Here is a 20,843-nt window from a genome sequence, read left to right on the forward strand (position 1 = left end):
TATTAATGTTAGTTAATATAAGGATCGTGTTAGTTCAGGGTGACGTTAGCTATTTATAAATTATGTAGAAGTATTTGTTCATTGTTAGTTCATGTTAACTAGTTGCTGATTAAATGTAAAGCTACAACTTATACTCTACGTGTTTCCCCAGAAGCTATGCATTTTACTTTTGTACGATAATGTGTTCAAGGTTTTAGTAGAATGTATTGTAATTTCGTTTATTATTTTTTAAATAGTCAATAGAAAAACGTGGCGTCGAAGAAGAAAAAAACAGTGACGCAACGCAGATAATAGTGCAGACGGAATGGGAGAACTAAAACACTTTGACATTTAAAGTGCGTTAAGTTTAAAATGCTAAAACAAAACAATATAATAATAATAGAGATGAAAATATCTACATTATATATGGTTGTCAAACGGTATGATGTTGACTTTACATCTGATTTTTTTTTTTAAACTCACCGTGGCCTGCGCCTTTTGCCCAAATCTAGGGTAAGGGATTGAGTCGAGTTTTCATGGTGATCCTGGCTCAATGTATCCACTAGGTATTTTTCGTTATTGTTATCTTGGTTTGAGTGTGCCTTCAGGGTACAGCGGTGTACTAAATTGTGCATACAGATGACAAGAGCACCAAGATATCCCGGCTTAATCCCTTATCCTAGTTTTGTGCATAAACTAACGAGAACACTCAGAAAGGTTAGTTCAAAATAATATATATAATCCCTGGTATTGTTTCAGTATATAATTAATGAAATTAATTCATTGTAAGCATGGTGTATTCAAATATACCCTTAGGCAAATTAGCATGATTTATTCAGATATGATAGTTATATGAAAACATATCTAATTATCTATAGGCCTGTGACAAATAAGCCCAGAGTACGTTCAAATGTTTAGTCCAGTCAGACGGTGTCTAACCATTTCCATACTTTCATATCTGTTTTCTTAATCCGTTAATTTTGTGTTGTCACTGCTGTTGTGCAGTTGAACTGAATTGAACATGTGTTCATGCAATGACAACCATAAAGAAACATGGATGTGTGTCAAGGATGGCTTTAATGAAATCCACAGAATCTGATTGGAGTTTTGTTTTCTTGTTTTACATGGGCAATTACACTGGTCCAGTGAATTATGAAATATTTGTAAAAGAGGAGAGAACAGGCAAGATCAGACATATGCTTTAAGTTACATAAAACACTCTGAGAATGTCATCCCTGAGTCCTCATCCTTCTGTTGTCATAAGTCCGTATCCGTATACTGGTTTTGAGCTGCTCGTCATCACTCTCTTTTCTTCTTTTCCATCCCTTTGACTCGACCCTCCAGACTGCTGATTCGGCTCTCCAGACTGCCTCCGCCTCTGCCGCCGCTCGTAGCGACCCCAAACACAGCGCAGGTGAGCACTAGTAGGGTCAGTCTCATCGTGGTGACCTCCGAGGAGGCCATGGGGTCGCTGACGATCCGCACAAACAGCCACAGCACCACAACCGCCTTAATCAGCCAAAACACTCGCCTTACAAGCGCCACAGTGACCCGCAGCAGGAAGAACAGCAGCCAGTAACCGATCAGAGCCAGCAAAGCACACTTGGTCACAGCAGACACGCCCTCGGCGGTGAAATGAGGGATAGATATGGTCTCTTTGAATAATACATACACACACACAGAGAAAGAAAAAAGAACAGATGTTAATTAGATTAGAAAATGTGAGTGTGATTTCCTGCACAAACTCAGAATTAGTTTAAAGTTTTTTTTTATTATTATTATTATTATTATTATTATATTATTGTGCATGTTGCTATTTTCCCCTGCTGTTTTACATTTGATACAGCAGGGATTCCCAAAGTTTATACCATTACATTCTACGCTATGTGTGGAGTGGTTGCTATCTACTTGTTGTTCTGGGTGGTGCTTTGCTCACCACATTCCCATTACAGATTTGTGCAAAACTTTTGCACAAACTTTTGTAAATGTTGATAAAAACGATTACGAGATAAGTGCTTCCAATAACCGATGTTATGCCACTAAAACTTTCCTCTCACCACAAGTCACTCCAAAAATCATGGCCACGGATGTTGGTAGGTTTACATATATCGCAGCCACCACATTAAAGCCATGCCTTTTACAGAGTGTCTAGTTACATTAAGTGCAAATAGCCGACTTTTTGACGGAGGATATTTGCACTAGCAAATTAGCACTAGCTCTGGTTGGACCAGAGAAAAATATCAAAAGGCGCTGGATTTTGACCAGGAGCAATAGTGTAGGGGTAAGGCTCGTGTAAGGACCTCAGGGGACTGGGACATCAATTGGACATTAAAAAAAAAAAAGATCTGCCTTTTTGCCGAACTCACTGTACTCTCATTTCCATTCAAATATCAGATCGGAAAGGCATTTATTTTCAATAAAAATTACAAAAATATACCAAAGGTGGAAATAAAGTGAGTGAGTTTAATAATAAAGTGTTTATGGGATGGCTTAATTGTCTAAATAAGGCAGCATCCACTTAATAATTTTAATAATCATAATAATTTACACTCAATGTTATTAATGTATATAATTTAATGTACAACAACACTGAGGTACAAATAATATCTGCCACTATAAGTATAAATAGAATCTAACTACCGCTACTACTTGTACTTATTGCAAAGAAATTGCTGCTATTTTTACATAGTCTAAATATACTATAGTATAAATAGCTGTCATCTTATTTTTAATCAAAGGAGATGTAGGCATGTAGCCTAATCCAAGCATTAATGTAAAGAAAGCCTCTTATATTCAGGAGTATCCACGAATGAGGTGTTTGTAAGTGTTTCTCCCTCATCCACTTCAAGGTCTTGATAAATTGTTGCATTTCTTTGTTGTTTAGAATCCAGTATTCCTGTGGCTCTTTAGTTTTTATGAGTTTAATAAAAAACTCTGTCTCTGCGGCATCTTTAAAGAAAGATTGTGTGACTTTTACGCAAGGGCGTAGCACCAAATTTTGGGCCCTGGCTTTTTTGCTATAGCCTACATCAGAGTTTTTGCGAAATTGATGGTTCCATCGGGAGTATTTTTTATTTATAATTTCCGTTTGTAATCAATTCAGTTTCAATTTGAAGGGTAATGGAAACGCAGATAGTGTTATTCACCTGTCGTGACGAATAATTGTTTACACATCATCCTAAATAAACCCGTCTCCGGTCCGATGACTCTGATCCTTCAAATATTCATAATTTTGTGTAAAAACTTAGGAGAATGAACTCCTGACTGAGGACAGGAGGACACAAGTCCGATACTCTGCTAATGGAAACGTTCTTGATAGCGCCACTCAGCTCGCTCTGGCTACTCCGGTTATCACTGTATGGATATTAGTGGCTACAATAAAACGAAATATGTCATAAAACACCACTTAGCCTCTTTTCCTTTTCATTACATTTTTTTAAATATATTAATAGCCACACAAATGTGATCCAGGCAATGTGTACCTTGATTATCTTCATAGACTATTTATAACAAAACAAAATATGAAACAACCCTGCCTCTTTTTGTTAAAGCGGTGGTAAAACGCAGTCTTTCGAAGGCTTGTGTTTGCGGTGTGCACTGTGACATGTGTTCATGCTTCTATTTTAAAAATTGCATTATTTTTCATACATTTTACCTTTATTCTACACTGCTCTGGCTTCCGGGTTCTATGAAGTCAGTCCCTCAAAAATAGCAATAGGCTCAGATAGCTGGCCCAGTGCGCTGTGATTGGCTAACCGCCTAGCACACTCCAGCCTACTCTTCTCCACAGCAACAAAAAAATGGCCTCACTCCCCTTATTTAAAGGGGGGGTGAAATGCTGTTTCATGCATACTGAGCTTTTTACACTGTTAAAGACTTGGATTCCCATCCTAAACATAGACAAAGTTTCAAAAACTAAGTTGGACTAAGTTTTTTTCGAGAATGGGTCCGCTTGATGTCGACAGAGCGGAAGGTCCTTGTATGGGCCGTACGGGCTCTTCTCCCTGTAAGGTGCGCGCGCAAGTGACTAGAGCGAGAGAGGAAATGCACGCCCATAAACACTCTCTCAGCTGCAGATCCACTCGTACGTGCAACACTTCTGTGGCGCCGCGCTCTACTTTATTCCTATGGGTGACATCAAGCGACTTCAACGCTTCAGCACAGCATTCCGGGAAGGCAGCGCTGCATTTAAACCGATTTGAACGCAGAAATGACGGGAAGCGTCACAAAATCACGTGTCAGTCCTGTTGCGAAAGTGGATCTCCACGGTCACTGCTATCAGGACTACATGAAATCAACAATGTTACCAAAGAAGTGTGTTTTTGACTAGGGATGGGTACCGAAACCCGGTATTAAACGGGCCCCGGGGCTGAATTTTGAAAGACCGTTGTATCGCTCGGACGTTATCGGTTCTGCTGTCGGTACTTTTGAAAATGCACGTGACGAGAGAGAGAGAGAGAGAGAGAGAGAGAGAGAGAGAGAGAGAGAGAGAGAGAGAGAGAGAGAGCGCAAAACGACAGCCCACAGAGGACAGAACCAAACATTCAAATATAGCCTAGTTTCACTTTACACTAGATTGTGATAATGTGATTTTATTTTAGATTTTGGCTTCTTTGGTAAAGATTATAATTTTGATATTTATATCTAGCGCAACTTAATTCCCATTGCAGCAGTTGCCTACGCTGTCATTTCTCCCTATAACTCAAACGTAATGACAGAATCAGCACGATCAGTGATTGTTGTAAAATACAGTCTAGCTACTGTTGGTAAATTGTGAGATGCGTTTAATAATAAAAAGAACGATTAAAAGCACAAAAATGTCCGAAAGAGATTGTTCCCAAGTCAGCGCGAGCTCCGAAACAGCCGCAACGAGACGAGCACATTACACTTTCGGTTTCACACTCGCGTCTAAACGATCAGATGTACACAAACATCTATGTCAAAATGACCGGCTTGGAGAGTCTCTTAAACACAGTTTGTGTCTAAAATGGACGTAGTTATTATGGATAGTTGGGAGAAAGTGTAGTGCATCTGCCTATTATCAGTCGCCTATAGATCTGCACGTCTGTCTTAAAGAGGCAGCAGTGTAAATAAACATGCTGACGAATTACTGCGAATTAAACAACCAAATGCAAAGAGCAAATCACTCGCAGCTCTTGAATGAATAACTTCAGCTTTAATAAGCATTAATTTATCCTATCTATGATAAACTATGCAGTGTTATTTTACATTTGATTAGCCTACTAGAATTCTTCCTGAAATTAAAGCACTGTGCAGGCCTATATAATGTGTATCTTTGTTAATTGTGTGTGTGTGTATGTATATATATATATATATATATATATATATATATATATATATATATATATATATATATATATATATATATATATATATATATATATATAAATAAAATCTCAAAAAGTACCAATAAGAAAACCGTTAAAGTACCGGACCGATAAGCAGTATCGTTAAGAGTAGTAATACCGTTAAAACCTTAACGATACCCATCCCTATTTTTGACGGTGCGGTCCCAGCGATAAAGGATCACAGTCCTGCTTTGGAAACAGGCGGTGAGTAAAACTGCTTCAAATGTCTGTTGTTGGCTATCGTCGCGTGAGTAAACATCAGTAAACAACACAATCGTGTATAAAGTTAGTTAATTTATTAATGGACCATGCGATCTATGGTGTGTGTTTAAATACATTGTGCAAAACCGTTTTGCTTGCTACTGCTAAGGTTTAGTCGCATACAATAGTCCATAAACCGAATCATGTCCTCATAAACGAGTAAACACACACAAATGTTGACAGGCCACTAAATACAGTCCATACCACTGTATCTCCTGTTCAATTTATTTCAGCCTCCAGATCTGATTCTAGATCATATCTGTATTAATTGAATCTGATTGATAGCCATGGTTTACTAGAGTAACGTTTTCTTCTCCACGCTTGAGGACGTCACCACTTTGTGCGCGGTCATCATTCTTTAGCTCCGCCCACACAATACGGCTCGTTTTTTTTCCCGGAAAGACTCGGTACAGCCTATATTTCTTTTATAAATATAATAAAACTAAAGACTTTTCGGAGATATGAAGGATGCAATACTACTCTATATGTACTCAAGATTGACATGAGATTGACGGAAACTGAGTGTTTCACTCCGCCTTCAATATTCTCGGAGGAGGGGTTTATGTAAATATTGGAGCTGCTGATGTCAGCAAGTCTGGAGGAAAAGGCTGTAATTCTCAACCGGCCGTTTGCTGTAGTCCTTAGAAATTGATTTCTTTAAAAGCAAATATCTCCCTTTGCTTTAAACTTTTAGCGTTGTAACTTTGCAGATGTTGTTTATGTCAAAGAGCAACATTACACACTAGCTAGGGTTAGAAAAGTGAAATCGTGTTTTACCACCCCTTTAAAGGATTACTTCAGCGATTAGCATATGGCTTTGTATCAGTAGAAACCCTGGAGTATATTCAAATTATCATGCGTCAACCTTTTATGTCCCCCTGAGACGAGAGATTTATGTATTTTATTTCTGGAAAAAAATCCTCTGATGACGCAAATATCGTCATTTTGCATCATCTGAGGATTTTTGAGAAGGGTCTGACTGCAGAGCCGCAGAGCCACAGTTTAACCTCAACCATATTTTTACCACAGTAGTTCTGACCGCGCATGCGCACTGCGTTGTGAGAGTCTTATGACTTCGAGATGCATGTTACGGCACTCGAAGGGAATAAAACTACAATTTTATTTATTTATTGCAATTGCACTTGTTTGATTTTATAGTTATAAGTTAGTGATCAATTGTAATGGTAAAATAGGCCTAATGTAAATTGTAAATGTAATAAATGAATGTACATTACATTCGTAGTTATGTCTCCAACAAATTAATAATATGCTCACACTTTCAGCCTGTTTAAAAGTTTTATTTGTGTTCAGGTTTATGCATTTACCCCAGGCAGAATTAATCAACTTGAGGAATTATTTATCTTGACTTTAGACTAATAATTATAAAAACCTTTGAAATGTCTATTCGAAAGTTTGTTTTTTATACCAGGCATTGAAAATACATTGTGTGTTTATTATACTGGGCTGTTCGTTTTTGGAGAAAAAAACGTAAAAGAAACATTTAAGTGTTCATGACAGCATTGTTTTATATCAGTAAAGGAGCCTGAAGGCCTTCGGGCAGATGCAAAAAAATTACAGCAGGAGCATAATCAATAGATAGCTTTAGGACCGAATTAAGATTTAAAAATCAAATGTATCAGCGTGAAATCGCTGTATTGAAACTGCACATGCACGAGGCAAAATCGCTGTATTGAAACTGCACATGCACGGGGCAAAATCGCTGTTGTAAAAACTGTGCGTGCATGGGCAAAAACGCGGCTCTGCAGACAGATAATATTGAGATTTTGGGCCAGAGGCTAAAGACTACAGCCAGCAGAGGGAGCTATTTCCAAATGTTTTCAACCCACGTATGGGGGATGGGAGATCACACTCAGAGCTCAGCTCGGGCAGCTTCAGGCATTCATGTAAACGCAGCGGAGCAAAATGTGTTTCAACTTCTCAAATTAAATCCTATGAAAGTTAAGCTTCCAAACGCATGAACTGAAAATGCGCTATGAACGTATGCCGCGGAGGCGCTTACCTCAGCTCTCCTGATCGTAATCTGACTCCTGCTGCATTTGTGCCGTGACACTTGATCAGCTCACTCACATTATATTGAACAGACACGTTCAGTTTTTAATTGCAGTGTCTGTTCTCTAACTGAACTGATTTTATAAAAATGAACGCGGTGGGAAAGTGATCCAGCAATCCAGCAATGGCTCTGGGAGTGGCCTCGTAGGGCAGCTAAGCATTCTGGGAATTGTTGTCTTTCATCCACATAAGACAAAAATACATTTTCTGTCTTTTCTCAGTCTAGAAGGCACCAAATTCAAAAATAATTTCAAATTTCTACTACATAGAATAGCAATTCTGAGAGTACTTCGACCCCCCTCTCTAATTTCTGTCAATAGGGGGGAGGAGGAGATGTGAGGGAGGATTTTTCAGCCGGGACTTTTTGCTGCGGCGAGTCGAAGTACTCTCAGAAGTGCTATTCCGCCATACATTATAGTGATCTTTTTAAACCGGCTTAGAAAAGCGCCACGTTTTATTTATTTTGTGTCACCATACTAGGTCGTTCACCCATTCGTGTAACTGTATTTAAATAGGGAAAACATGGAGGTGTTTGGTCGTTTATAACTTGATCTAGGTTTGGTACCATAGTGAATGAACTGGGCTTAGTGGGCTAAGCTAAATACTAAATACTATCAGATCGTCACCGCGTGTCAGAGCGATTAAGTGCACGCACTCAGACGAGAGAGGGATGTATCAACTCGTCTTCGTCAAGGGAATAACAGTTTAATATGGAAAAGCGGTGAAGTATCCATTTAAGTACAAAGCTTAATGCTAAATCAATGAAGTAACCCTTTAAATGTAAGTTTTCATGATCAATAATAGCTATTATAATAAAAGTATAAGTAAAAGAAATAAAGCAAACAATTCAGTCAAACATACAAAATCAGCGCTACAACGGTAAAGTTAAATATAAAAATAAACATATAAAGTTATGAACTTCACTTTTCCCACAGGCAAAACGATTTGCCAGGGATCAAATTATAGATTCATGAGAACAAAGATCGGCCGTTAGATCTACACAAGACGAATCATATCTCAGAGACATCGAAGTCAGAGGCAGACGTCAGAAGGTCTAGCCAAGGAAAGGTAGCTCTCGCTGGGGTTAATGAGCACAGAGCGCCTGCCGATCGACTGGATCTCACAAATCCGAAAACGGAAGATACAATTTTATCTTTATAAATAAACCACAGATTTGTGCTTTGAACAAGTACATTCTCACCTAAAAAAGTCTTATACTCTTAGAAAAAAAGGTACAGTTCTGTCACTGGGGCGGTACCCTAAAGAACAAAAGTGAAAAGGCACATCTTTGTAGCTTACTCACCACTAAATGGTACATATTAGTACCTTAAAAGGTACATAGTACTTTAAGAGTGCATATTAGTACCTTAAAGGTACATATTAGTACCTTTTCAGTTTTGTACCTTAGGGTACCGCCCCAATGACAGCAATGTACCTTTTTGTCTGACAGTGTAGAACTACATTTCGTAACAGTAGTATTTTTTAAATAACATGGGTTTTCTCATCCAATATTGACGCTTGCTGGTTGGTGTGAGATGCATTCTGGGATACCGGTCTGTCTCAAGTCCCCTCTCGATGCATCCTCGATAAAAGGGGGGAATCAAGGACACATCTGGGGATTTGAACTGTACTTGGCTAGATGTGAACTTTGAATTGGAACAGTACTTGGGCAGTGACTGATGACGATTCACAAGTCCATGAGAACACAAGTATACAGACAAGAACGCATGTTGAGAAACGGCCACCATCACTGGTTATAATGGGTTTTATTGTCTTTTGTCACATCGCACTGCTTGGTGTAGACACTGTTAGCGCCCACACCAACACACATTATTACTGCAGTTTGGGCTAATATTAAACAGAATGCTTTGTCGTCTGCCAGTTTAAATATCGCCCTGAAAGTGATTCCAACGATATCGTTTCTCGGTGTTGTTATCGCTATAGTTGTGGTGTGGATTTTACTATTCTCATAGAAGTAAACTGATTATTCACACTATAGTTTTAGTCCTTGGTGTAAAAGTCCTTTAAAGTAAAAGTCAGCATTACATTTAAGTTGCACTAGTCTTTCCTTCCCTATTGTGATGCATATCTGAGTGAAATGTCTTCTGTAAAAAGAACAAATGTAGGGTGGGAGGTTAACGAAACATTAAAAATAAATACTGCAATTTAATTTAGATTCCATGGAGACTTTAAGGGTTTAGGCATTACTAATAAACTGATGAGTTGGACAACTGTATGTTCTATAAACAGGCCCATATGTTTCTGAGATGAAATAATACCTTCTTTCTCCTAATATCTGTAACACACAGTCATTTATATCAGCATTACGACAGCCTCAGGAGCAGCAGTAACACACATTATCTGCCAGTACTGAGTGACAACTCAAGCTTGCCAGATAATGGGAAACACTTCATGCGGCTTTATATTTTACTGATCATTACACACTGAATTCCATTTATCTTTGAGAATGATATTATGCATATTCAAGTTACATTTATACCCTGGCTGAGAGATGACCTTTACTCACCGTTCACTCCTGTAGCTCTGAGTATCTCAGACACATACACAGCAATGACATTCAGCCCACTGGCGGCTCCTTCAGCAACAAACTTCAGCAACATTTCCACAAACTGAATAAAACATTAAGGGAAAGGAAAGAGGTTAGATTCCAGGACGTGTCTTGGTAGTGTGCATTGAGGGCGGTCTATATCTGATCTGGGGACAGAACTGCCCATAGCTGATCATTAACTAAAACTCTGACACAATGCACATGTGATTCAATTAAAGGAACATTTCGGGTTCAATACAAATTCTGTAGACAGCATATATGACATTCTTTTGACTTTAAAAACAAACAAAATCATGTTTTCATGAATGCACTAACAATATATGTCTACATGTGGCCAAATGTTGCATCGTTCAGTCATTTTTAGTCATTTTTGTCTCAGGTCTGTTATAGGTCACTGACAGCTAAGAGAAAGAAAGAAAAAACTTTTATTTTTCTATTTGAGAAATTATCAGATAGCATCCCAAACTAATAAGGGTTTCTATTCAAGATTTGTGTCCTTTTAAATTTCAAGATAACTAAATAAAATAGAAAATTAAAATGATTCAAAAATGTGCACACCATAAAAAGATTTGGGTCCCACACTTTATATTAGGTGTCTTTACCTACTGTGTACTTAGATTAAAATGAATAATTTGCATACAATTCACTTATTGTGTACATATGTTATGATATTGTACGTCTTATAGTATGTATATTATATGTAATTAATTACAGCTGTAATACATTTCTGTTGACCTTCCCTTAAACCTTAACCCACCCTTAAACAAACCATACCACCAAACCTGTCCCTAACCTTACCTGTATCCCACCTTAATGTTTTGCAATACAATATGAACACAATAAAAGGGTAGTGTATAGTTAAAGGGATAGTTCACCCAAAAAATTTAAATAAAAAAAATAAAACATTTCCCCATGATTTACTCACCCTCAAGTCATCTAAAGGCTGGAATACACTACCCGATTTTTGCCCCGATTTTCCCCCAATTTAGAAACTGAACAAGTTGACGCCAGTTGACAAAAGTCAGACCCAGTCTGCAGATTTGAGCCGACAGATTCCATGAAAAAATCGCGTAGTATATCATGGCCATTAGGTGTATATGACATTCTTCTTTCAGAAGAATAAAATCAGATTAATATTTACAAAGTGTATCCGGCCATTATAAAAGTACTCCACACAGCTCCGCAGGGTTAATAAAGACCTTGTGAAATCTGAGGAGGCGTTGGGTTTGTGTTAGAAAAATATCCATATTTAACACATTATAAAGTAAAATTTATTTGCTTCAGAAGGCCTTTATTAACCCCCCGGAGCAGTCTGGATTACTTTTATGATGGATAGATTAACTTTTATGGTCTTCAAGACAGAAACAGCCATTCACTGCCATTTAAATCTTAAAAGAGTCAGGACTTTTTAAAATATAACTCTGAATGTATTTTTCTGAAAGAAGAATGTCATATACACTTAAGCCCTATTCGGACTGGATTAGATTAACATGGAGACGTGGGGGTAAAGTAATTACTACCAGAGGTTCTCTGTGATTTTACGCGTCCGAATGTGCCATCTCGGTAATCATTACGGACAATGTCAGTGAAGATTACTGAGACTTTTACCTTCTGTAAAAAGGTCTGGAAAAATGACCTTGGGTAATACTAATCCCGTTCGAATAGACCCACTGTAAAAATGTATGGTAAAATTCCGTAATTTCCGGTTTAAACGTTTTTTTAAAAAAGAGCATTTTGCGAGCATGGAGGCGCTTGAAGCATTCGGTTGCGTTATAGGTGTTGGGACAACTCTGTGTCAAACGTCCAGTATTTTCCGCATATCATTTAAAGCAAAAAGAAGATCAAAAGCAGAGGCACAACACTTATTTTAGCTCTAGGAAAGTGTCTATTACCAACACAATCCAATCAGAATCATTAGACTGGACCTAACTGTTTATTAAAACACACATAGCCTGAGACGGAGTTCAGACTGGTTCAGACTGGCGCTCATGTGTGTTTGCTCAGGTGATAGCAGCAGCGTCATACGCACATGACGACACGGAGGATACCGTTGTGTGTAAAGCGAGTTACTCCTCCCACTTCTGCTAGTTTTACTGAGATGTCTTATCCCGTGCGAATTGGCCATTAATATTACAGACGTCCTGAGGTAAAATGACTTTACCCCACACGTCCCCATGTTAAACTAATCCCGTCCAAATAGGGCTTTAGGATGGCTTGAGGGTGAGTAAATCATGGGCTAATTATAATTTTTGGGAGAACTATCCTTTTAAGAATCAAGGATTGGATAATTATTGCAGTGATGATTATGTTTCTAGCATGTTATATGTTTGGCAACAGTTCTTCCAACCCTCATTAATGGAGTTGGCAAGCCATTTTAGCTTAACTTGTTCCCTCTTACTCATCGTAATTGCATTTTTACTAGAAAGAATTCAATTAGAGAGCTCTTCAATTCAATTCTTACTAGTAGTGTCAGGGTTCTGTCACTTCGGTCTAGCGTTCTCTTGGTTTGGTGACAGAGTCCTGACACTCCTGTATTTTGTCTTGTGTGAGCGTGCAGCTTTGAGCATGCTCGAGCTGCGTGCTCTTCTGTCCCTGTCATTTTCTATGTGGGGCGTGGTGTTCGGGTCCCAGCACTTCTGTCTAGTTGGGTTTCGGTTTTGTGTTGGGATTCGGACATTCATGCTCCTTGTGTTTTGTCTTCTGTTGTGAGTGCACAGAATGAGCATTCGCTCATTCTTGTGCACTCTGTGTTGTTGTGTGTGTGCGCTGTCCTGTCTGTGTGTTTTGTGTTGTGTAGCATGCAGCTGGTGTTTTACTTGCTGCATGCTTTCGTGTTGTCATGTTTCGTGTGAACATGCAGTTTATGAGTTTTCATTAACTGCATGTTCATGTCACGTTTGGTGTGAGCACATGTTCATGTGTTTCTTTGTCCCATGTGCTCTCATGTCAATTGTCTAACCCCACCCACCTTGTTTCCTGATTATTGGTTCATTTGCCCCACCTGTCTTCTCCCATTACCCTCGTTTGTTTGCCTCCCATTTAATCTCCTTGTGTTTGCAGTCCTGTGCTGGATCGTCGTCAAACCTTCCTTGTCAAACCTACCTCATGTTTCCCTGCTCCTGAAGTCAAGTCAAGTCAAGTCAAGTCAAGCCAAGAAAAGTCAAGTCTTGTTTTTCCCCCTTGGGGTAGTTTTTGTTTGTCTTTATTTATTTTTATGAAATAAAGCCCATTCTGCCTGCAATTGAGTCCTCGCTCCTTTTCCACTCCGCAAACCGTGACAAGTAGAGCTCTCTAATTAAAAATGAATGGCAGTCAATGAGGACAATGACTAGTAAAAATGTATTTGTAAAGCTCTCTAACTGGAATTGTTATTAGTAAGAAATGAATTAGAGAGCTTTTTAATCATAATTGTTACTATTATTAATTGAATTATAGAGCTCTCTAATTGTAATTATTTAGTAAAAATTGAATTGTAGAGCTCTCTAACTGAATTCTTACTAGTAAAATGCAATTACGACAAGTGACCCTGGGAACAATTTAAGATAAAACGGCTTGCTGTAGCTTTTCATTTCTTAAACAACCATGTTGTATGCAAGATCTTAACCAAAAATGTATGCATCTCTTGGTTAAAATATTATCAAAACACTTAATTCCATCAAGAGGTGCATCAATTTTCGGCCGAGATCTTGGATTGCCAATGTAAGAGTCTAGGGGTCGTATTCACAAAACATCTTAAAGGCCCACTGAAGTGCCTTGAAACCCACCACATTATTCAATGTGTTGACGTAATTTCCCCTGAAACGGCTCCAGCTGTTAGCAGCTCCTCCCCTTTTTTGAACCGCCCAATAGCATTTCGTTAATATACAGTTTGACTACAGCCTTACCGTTTGGTAAAGCCAGACTAGCCAGCTTCCTCTAACACTGTTTATCATCATAATCTCCAAATCGCCTTGAAATGCTGCATTGATTCTGTGCTGAATTCAAATGGGTCGATATTTTTTGTTGTCTGCGCAGACTTGGTGTGTGTGTGCTGCTGCGGTGCGTGAAACTAACGTGAAAACAGACTTCATTCGCCTCAAATGAAAGTATATTTTCACTCAATCGTTTCCTATCACATTTATAGTGCGCTGTGTCCCTTTCACCACATAGAAATTAGTAAATGTGTGGCCAACTGACCGATGTCAGACGCAACTTCAGCAGTGTAGGGGGCGGGCTTTAGATTCTAGAGAGCATTTTGATTGGACAGAAGATTTGATGAGAAAGTGAAGTCTGCAATGATGTCACCAAAATCTGTAATTCGTTTAAACGGAAGTGAGAGACTGTACGTTTTGAATGCTTATATCTCATAAATGCAAATTTTGTCATTGTTTTGGAACACACCAGTTTATTCATAACTTTAAAGCTAACACAGTCATACTAAAAGCTAAAAAACTTCAATTTTGATTTCAGTGGGCCTTAAGGCTAAAAGTAGCTCCTCAACTTGGCAATTTAAAAGAAACTCTAGGGAAAAAATTTTTTTAAGGAAAATAATGGGTGTGTCAGTCTGTAGACTCCTAAATTGTAGGTCTAAGAGTATTTCACAAAGCATTTTAGCACTAAAACTAGCTCCTAAATCCATGAACCGCTAGGAGTCGAGAGGACACTAAGACCAAATCATAAACAATCCTAACAATCCTGTTGCCGCAATCCGCCCAAAGACACTATACAATATTGAGGCAACAGTGATAATTAATGTATCTTTAATAAAAAATAATAATAATGTCTTTACCTATTTAAAGATTACCTGTGGTGGTTGTTTTTACAAGTTCACACTTACAAATGATTGAATAAAGTAAAACAATATAAGCATATTTGAGTTGCTGTCCGAAGCGATCGAGGGCTCCAAACTCTGTATTTAGCCCAAACGCAGAGTTCTGCCCCATACCGCAGACCGAGAGTGAGGTGGGGGGATGCAGAAAACTGTGACTAACTAACGTTACCTGTGTAACTTAATGTTAACGTGTATTTACCACCTCTCGCACTGATTAGATAGACAGTTTGAACGTGCTCCTCACAAACTTTCTTTATAAAACATCATTTTCGCAATATCTCAAGATGAAGGCGTTAGAGTCTGACAATTAGCTGAACGTATACTAGTTTAATTAGTGACAGCCTACTTTTTAAAATCTTTATTTGAATATGGCAACATTCTTATTTTAAACATTTTATTTGAATATAGCAACATGAAACCTCAACAAATAAGAGACAAACTGTTGAACAAAATATTTCTATAATTAAATCACTCACAGAGACCCCTCCCTTATCAGCTAATCACTGTGGGCATTGTTAGTAAGCGTGATGACATCATCCATAGCAACAAGGTCAACCCTGCCTTTACTCTTAGCTGGGCTTAAGACTTTTCTCTATTCCTTAGTATAAGTTGCTTTTAGCAGCGTTGTGAATAGGTTTTAAGAGAAAACTCGTAACTAAGAAATGTTACTGCCATTTAGGACTGCCATTAACTCTTAGCGGTAAGAGAACATGTTTCATGAATACAACCCCTGCACTCTATAAAGTCTGCTCTAGCACATCCCAAATACTTGTAATGATTTTAAAGTCTTTCCCAGCCATTCTTTCACAGTTTGAGCCTGATGAATGTTGACATTGTCATCCTAAAATATGGCCATAATGTGTCTTCCTACATGGCTGTTTTAAGAAATGAAAAGCTACACACTATGTCAATGAGGGTTAGAAGAACTGTTGCCAAACATATAACATGCTAGAAACATAATAATCATTGCAATAATTATCAAGTCTAAAGCATTTGCATTTAAATCCAAACAGCAACCATTTTTTGGCCAGGCAGTGTATGCACGACAAAAATATTTTTTTAATATATATATATATATATATATATATATATATATATATATATATATATATATATATATATATATATATATATATATATATATATATATTAAAATCACCTTAAAATATCAAACATGTTTGATATCCTCTGACTGGATGGAATCAAAGTCTGAGTCTGCGCTCATTCAAAATCTGCAGACTGACTTGGAGTTTTAGCATCAACTATACTGTAAATAATAAAATAAATAAAAGTTGCATAGTGTATTCCAGCCTTTAGACAACTTTACAGCTCAAATAACACAAGCGATTCGAGATATGAGCTGCACATTTTGAGTTTTAAACCTTCCAAAATGTCTTATTTCCTCTGCATAAAGTGCATAAACCATGATTTTTGCTTGTTTTTACAAGCTTTACTTGTATTAAACCCAAAAGTTTCTCTTAAGTGGTGATTAGATAACACATCAGCTGACTCGGATCAAACAAAGAAAGCACATGAGCAAGTTTGGTATCTAGCTTGAAAGGCTAAGGAGTTGGGCTATAACCTTTTATAGTATTTGTGGAAGAACAAATAGATTGTTGTGTACTTCAACCTGAATGCGCACTAATTCATGGGGACGTGTGCCACTTTTGGGACCTAAATTAAGGTCCCCATGAGGAAACAAGCTTATAAATCATACATATAAGTTGTTGTTTGTTTAAGTTTTGTGTGATGGGTAGGTTTAGAGGTAGGGTTAGTGTATGGGGAAGAATATTCAGTTTGTACAGTATAAAAACCATTATGTCTATGGAGAGTCCCCACAAAGATTGTGTGTGTGTGTGTGTGTGTGTGTGTGTGTGTGTGTGTGTGTGTGTGTGTGTGTGTGTGTGTGTGTGTGTGTGTGTGTGTGTGTGTGTGTGTGTGTGTGTGTGTGTGTGTGTGTGTGTGTGTGTGTGTGTGTGTGTGTGTGTGTGTGTGTGTGTGTGTGTGTGTGTGTGTGTGTGTGTGTGTGTGTGTGTGTGTGTGCTGCTGACAGACTCTTAACTTCATCACTCACATACATGCGCAGCTATCACACATACATTACTTGTGATCAAATACACTCCTCTCTAGCATAAGGTCACCTCATTTGGTGAAGGACGAACACAAGCAAACATATACACACAGATAGAGTGTGTGCGCATGACTTCATGAAGGGAGTCAATATGAAAATAATCACTGAACAAAGTAGCATTGTTTGGCATTCTGGGCGTGAGCCACCAAGCACTTGGGCACCTGTTCTGGCATTTTTTCTCAGTAGCAGTTGTCGCTTTCACACAGACAGTAACACAAGAATGTGCAGTGCGCGCGTCAAAGCAAGTGCACAAATCAATACATGTGACTGCTTTGACATGAGCTCTGACACTTTTACTTGTTCTTACCATAGCAACAGAATAGATGTTCTCTGGGCCAAACACTGAGTCAAGGTACAACACAGCATTCTGGGTCAAAGAGAGGTGGGTGAGGGGGACATAAGCAGAGGAAATTAGGGCAAAGTATGAGTGGAGGAGAGGAGGGGGTTAAAGAAGGATTAACAAGTAGAGGGACGACATGAGAGAGGGATAAACGTATGAAAAGCACCGTGAATAACACAATCCAAAAGTTTAAGCATTCATTAGGGAACAAGAGAAGTGAATTCAGCAACCCAGCTAATAAAAATATGTTTTAAGAACATTTTGCTAATGTTAGAATGTTTAAAACGTTCCAAAAACTTTTTTTTCTTGGTTATGCGGAGGCTAAGGATATATTACGGGAAATGGTAGACAAATGTGCAACGTTTCAGAGAAAAAAAATACCATGCACAATTTATAATGTTTTTGTCATAACGTTCTGAGAACATTATTAAAGATCAGATAACGTAAAGAAACATTCAATTAATGTTACTGAAAGAATGTTTGTTCAGAACTTTGAGAGAATGTAGCCAACTGCAAAAAAATACAATTAAAAAAATGTTTTTCTAACTTGGTATTTCTGTCTTGTTTCCAGTCCAAATATCAAAAAATTCTTAAATCAAGACGCATTTACTACAGTAGAAAATGTCATAAGACATGTCTTGTTTTCTTTAAAACAACCATTTTTAGAAATATGGCTTATTCAACTTCTTTCCTACATTTAGATATGTGGACAAGTGCATTTTGTCTCAGTTGCATGCATTGTTTTAGTTTCGCAGGGTCCCCACTAGCTTAGCTTAGCTTAGCATAATGAATGGGATCCAATGTTGCCAGCTAGCATGTCCCGAGTAAAAGTGAACTTGTGGCCTGCATATTCACAACGAGTACAAATAGCGATGCAGATTAAGACTAGGCGATTTCCTAGGCAGATATTGACTTGGGACTATATTATGGGGAAGCACAGACGAATCACGCAACACATTGCGAATTGCAATCGCTCAACAGCCGGAGGACGTGAGGATGAGAGCCGTGATATCTTTGCGCCCAAGTAGCAGTGCTTCGCCTGTACATCCCCATAGTCCCAAGTCAATATCTGCCTAGGAAATCGCCTAGTCTTAATCTTTTACTCGGGACATGCTAGCTGGCAACATAGGATTCCATTCATTATGCTAAGCTAGCGGTGCCCCGCCAAACTAAATTTTGCATGCCTAGACAAAACTGCATTTGCCCACATATCTAAATGTAGGAAAGATGTTGAATAAGCCCTATTTCTAAAAACGGTGGAGTGTTCCTTTAAAATAAGTTAAATGGTTCACCAATTTTTGGTTACAATTTATTTTAAGGTGTTGTGTTTCATGTTCATGTTTTTTTTTAGTTTGCCATGTTCACTGCCACGTTTCTCAGTTTATCATGTTCACTGTCACGTTTCTCAGGGTATGTCTCATTCAGTTACCCAGCTCCCAAGCTCGTGAATATATCATGTACACGAGTTCAGGCACTGGTAAAGACAGTAAAAGACAATGGCTCCCTACACATTGGGACTCTATTACCGGTGACGTGATGTCATCCTCATTGTACAACATCATTACTGGTATTTATGAGTAACAGAAGAGCTGATATCTTTCCGACGTTACTTTTAACATTAGGATCATAAAGTACATATATGTGCAACATTTCAGCTGTAAATAAATTATAAATGTTAAATAGATTTTCTTCATTACCTGTCTAACGATGTATGTTTATGCTAAAATATATATATAAAAAGGTTTTTTTGCACATTATGTGTAGTAAGTTGGCACTTCAGAACTTCTGTTAAGGGAGCACAGAGACCATCGATGCACCCTGGGTTTTGCGGTGCATTGTGGGAATTTTTAGGGGGCGAACATTTGAGTGCACTGAAGGTTTCTGTGATTGAGACAGGCCTTAAAAGTGCCCTGACTACTGAATTAGGGAGCTGATTGAGACGTGCCCTTACTTTGCTTTGTTCACTCATTGTCATGTGATTCCCACGCCCTCATGTGTTCTTGTGTCATATTTTTGGTTCATTGTTTTATCAGTGTTCACAGGTGTCCCTTGGCTAGTCATTAGTCCTTGTGTATTTAAGCCCTCATTTTTGTCATGGTGTCTCCTATTAAATGTGTAACCCTCTGCTTGTGAGTTTTGTTTAGCCATGCTATGTTAGCAATGTCTTTGTTTTATGTTTATAATTTTGGAATAAAAACTCCACTTTCCTCCAGTGGACAGTTACACATACAGTATGTAACAAGGACAATGTAAAATAAAGTGTTACCAAATTGTTTGATATTTGGGCTGGAAACAACACAAAAATACAAAGAAAAGTTTTTATTTTTTGCTTGCAGTGAAAGAACATTCCCTGTTAGATGGGACATTTAATAACCCATATATTTTATTATAATTATTATTATTATTATTATTATTATTATATTTTTGTTAAACCATCACAAAGGATATCTCTTCAGTATAGCTATTGTTTCACCTAGATGTTTTGTCTCGCTCATGCATCTCAGATGTTTCTCCTTAGGCAAAAAGTGGAGTAATGTCATTTGTCTCTTTCACCTTTCAAAAAGTGTTTTTCAGACACCAAGATTTCCTCAAATATTTCAAATTCTCAATATCCAGCAAACTGTCCTTTTTTAAGGAGAAACATTTGAGACAAATTTCAGTGAAACAATAAGTGTAACTATAAACGGTCAAATTTGAGCAATATGTTCCCGTGGAAAGAATAGAATTACAAAAAAAACAGTTTTACCTCAACACAAATCTCAATCGCATGTGTGCCAACAATGGACTCCACGTATCTTCTCAACCCGTCCAGAGGCTCCAGAATAACAGACCCCAAATCAAAAGAGCCTGAATTGATCTCTTCAGCAAACCCATGGCATAAGGCTGAACGAACCAGAAGCAAAACCCCAAAAAACAGCAGCTTTTCCGAACTTCTCGAGGCAATGTTGTGAACAGACATCCTTAAAGCCGGATCAAGACGCGCACGAGACTTCAGAGTTGAGAAAACACACTAATAGATGTGCACAATAGCTCGTCAGTTTTTAAGTACTTTTCTTTTCTTTTTCTCTTCTTCTTGGAACTTGAAAAAAAATATGAATTAAAAAAATAATTACTGGACTGGTAGATCCTTCTGAGAAAACTATTTTATGGCTGAACAGTCACTTCAGTCGCTTCAAGAAGTCCGGCACGCGCTTGCCAAGGACGCTTAAAAATAGCGTCTAGATGACTGTATATGGTATCGAACAACAAAGCGTAAAGACAAAGATAAAATAAGATACACTTATATTTTGAAACTGACTAATAAAAAAAAATGT

General features: G+C 38.0%; 1 protein-coding gene across 2 annotated transcripts; it reads right to left on the reverse strand.

Annotated features, from left to right (window-relative positions):
- Positions 1–1,037: 1,037 nt before the first annotated feature.
- Positions 1,038–20,843, reverse strand: si:dkey-74k8.3 (voltage-gated monoatomic cation channel TMEM109). Of its 2 annotated transcripts, XM_067456659.1 has the most exons (4): positions 20,276–20,843; positions 17,497–17,556; positions 10,207–10,309; positions 1,038–1,634 (listed from the first exon to the last, which is right to left on the reverse strand). In XM_067456659.1, the coding sequence occupies exons 1-4, from the start codon at positions 20,486–20,488 to the stop codon at positions 1,279–1,281; spliced, it is 732 nt and encodes a 243-aa protein (XP_067312760.1). In that variant the 5' UTR covers positions 20,489–20,843; the 3' UTR covers positions 1,038–1,278. The 2 variants fall into 2 exon arrangements, with proteins under 2 accessions (XP_067312760.1, XP_067312761.1); XM_067456660.1 differs by lacking the exon at positions 17,497–17,556 and having other exon boundaries at positions 20,276–20,834.

This window comes from Pseudorasbora parva, chromosome 11 (assembly GCF_024679245.1).
Source record: "Pseudorasbora parva isolate DD20220531a chromosome 11, ASM2467924v1, whole genome shotgun sequence".
In the NCBI taxonomy this organism is placed as follows: Eukaryota; Metazoa; Chordata; class Actinopteri; order Cypriniformes; family Gobionidae; genus Pseudorasbora; species Pseudorasbora parva.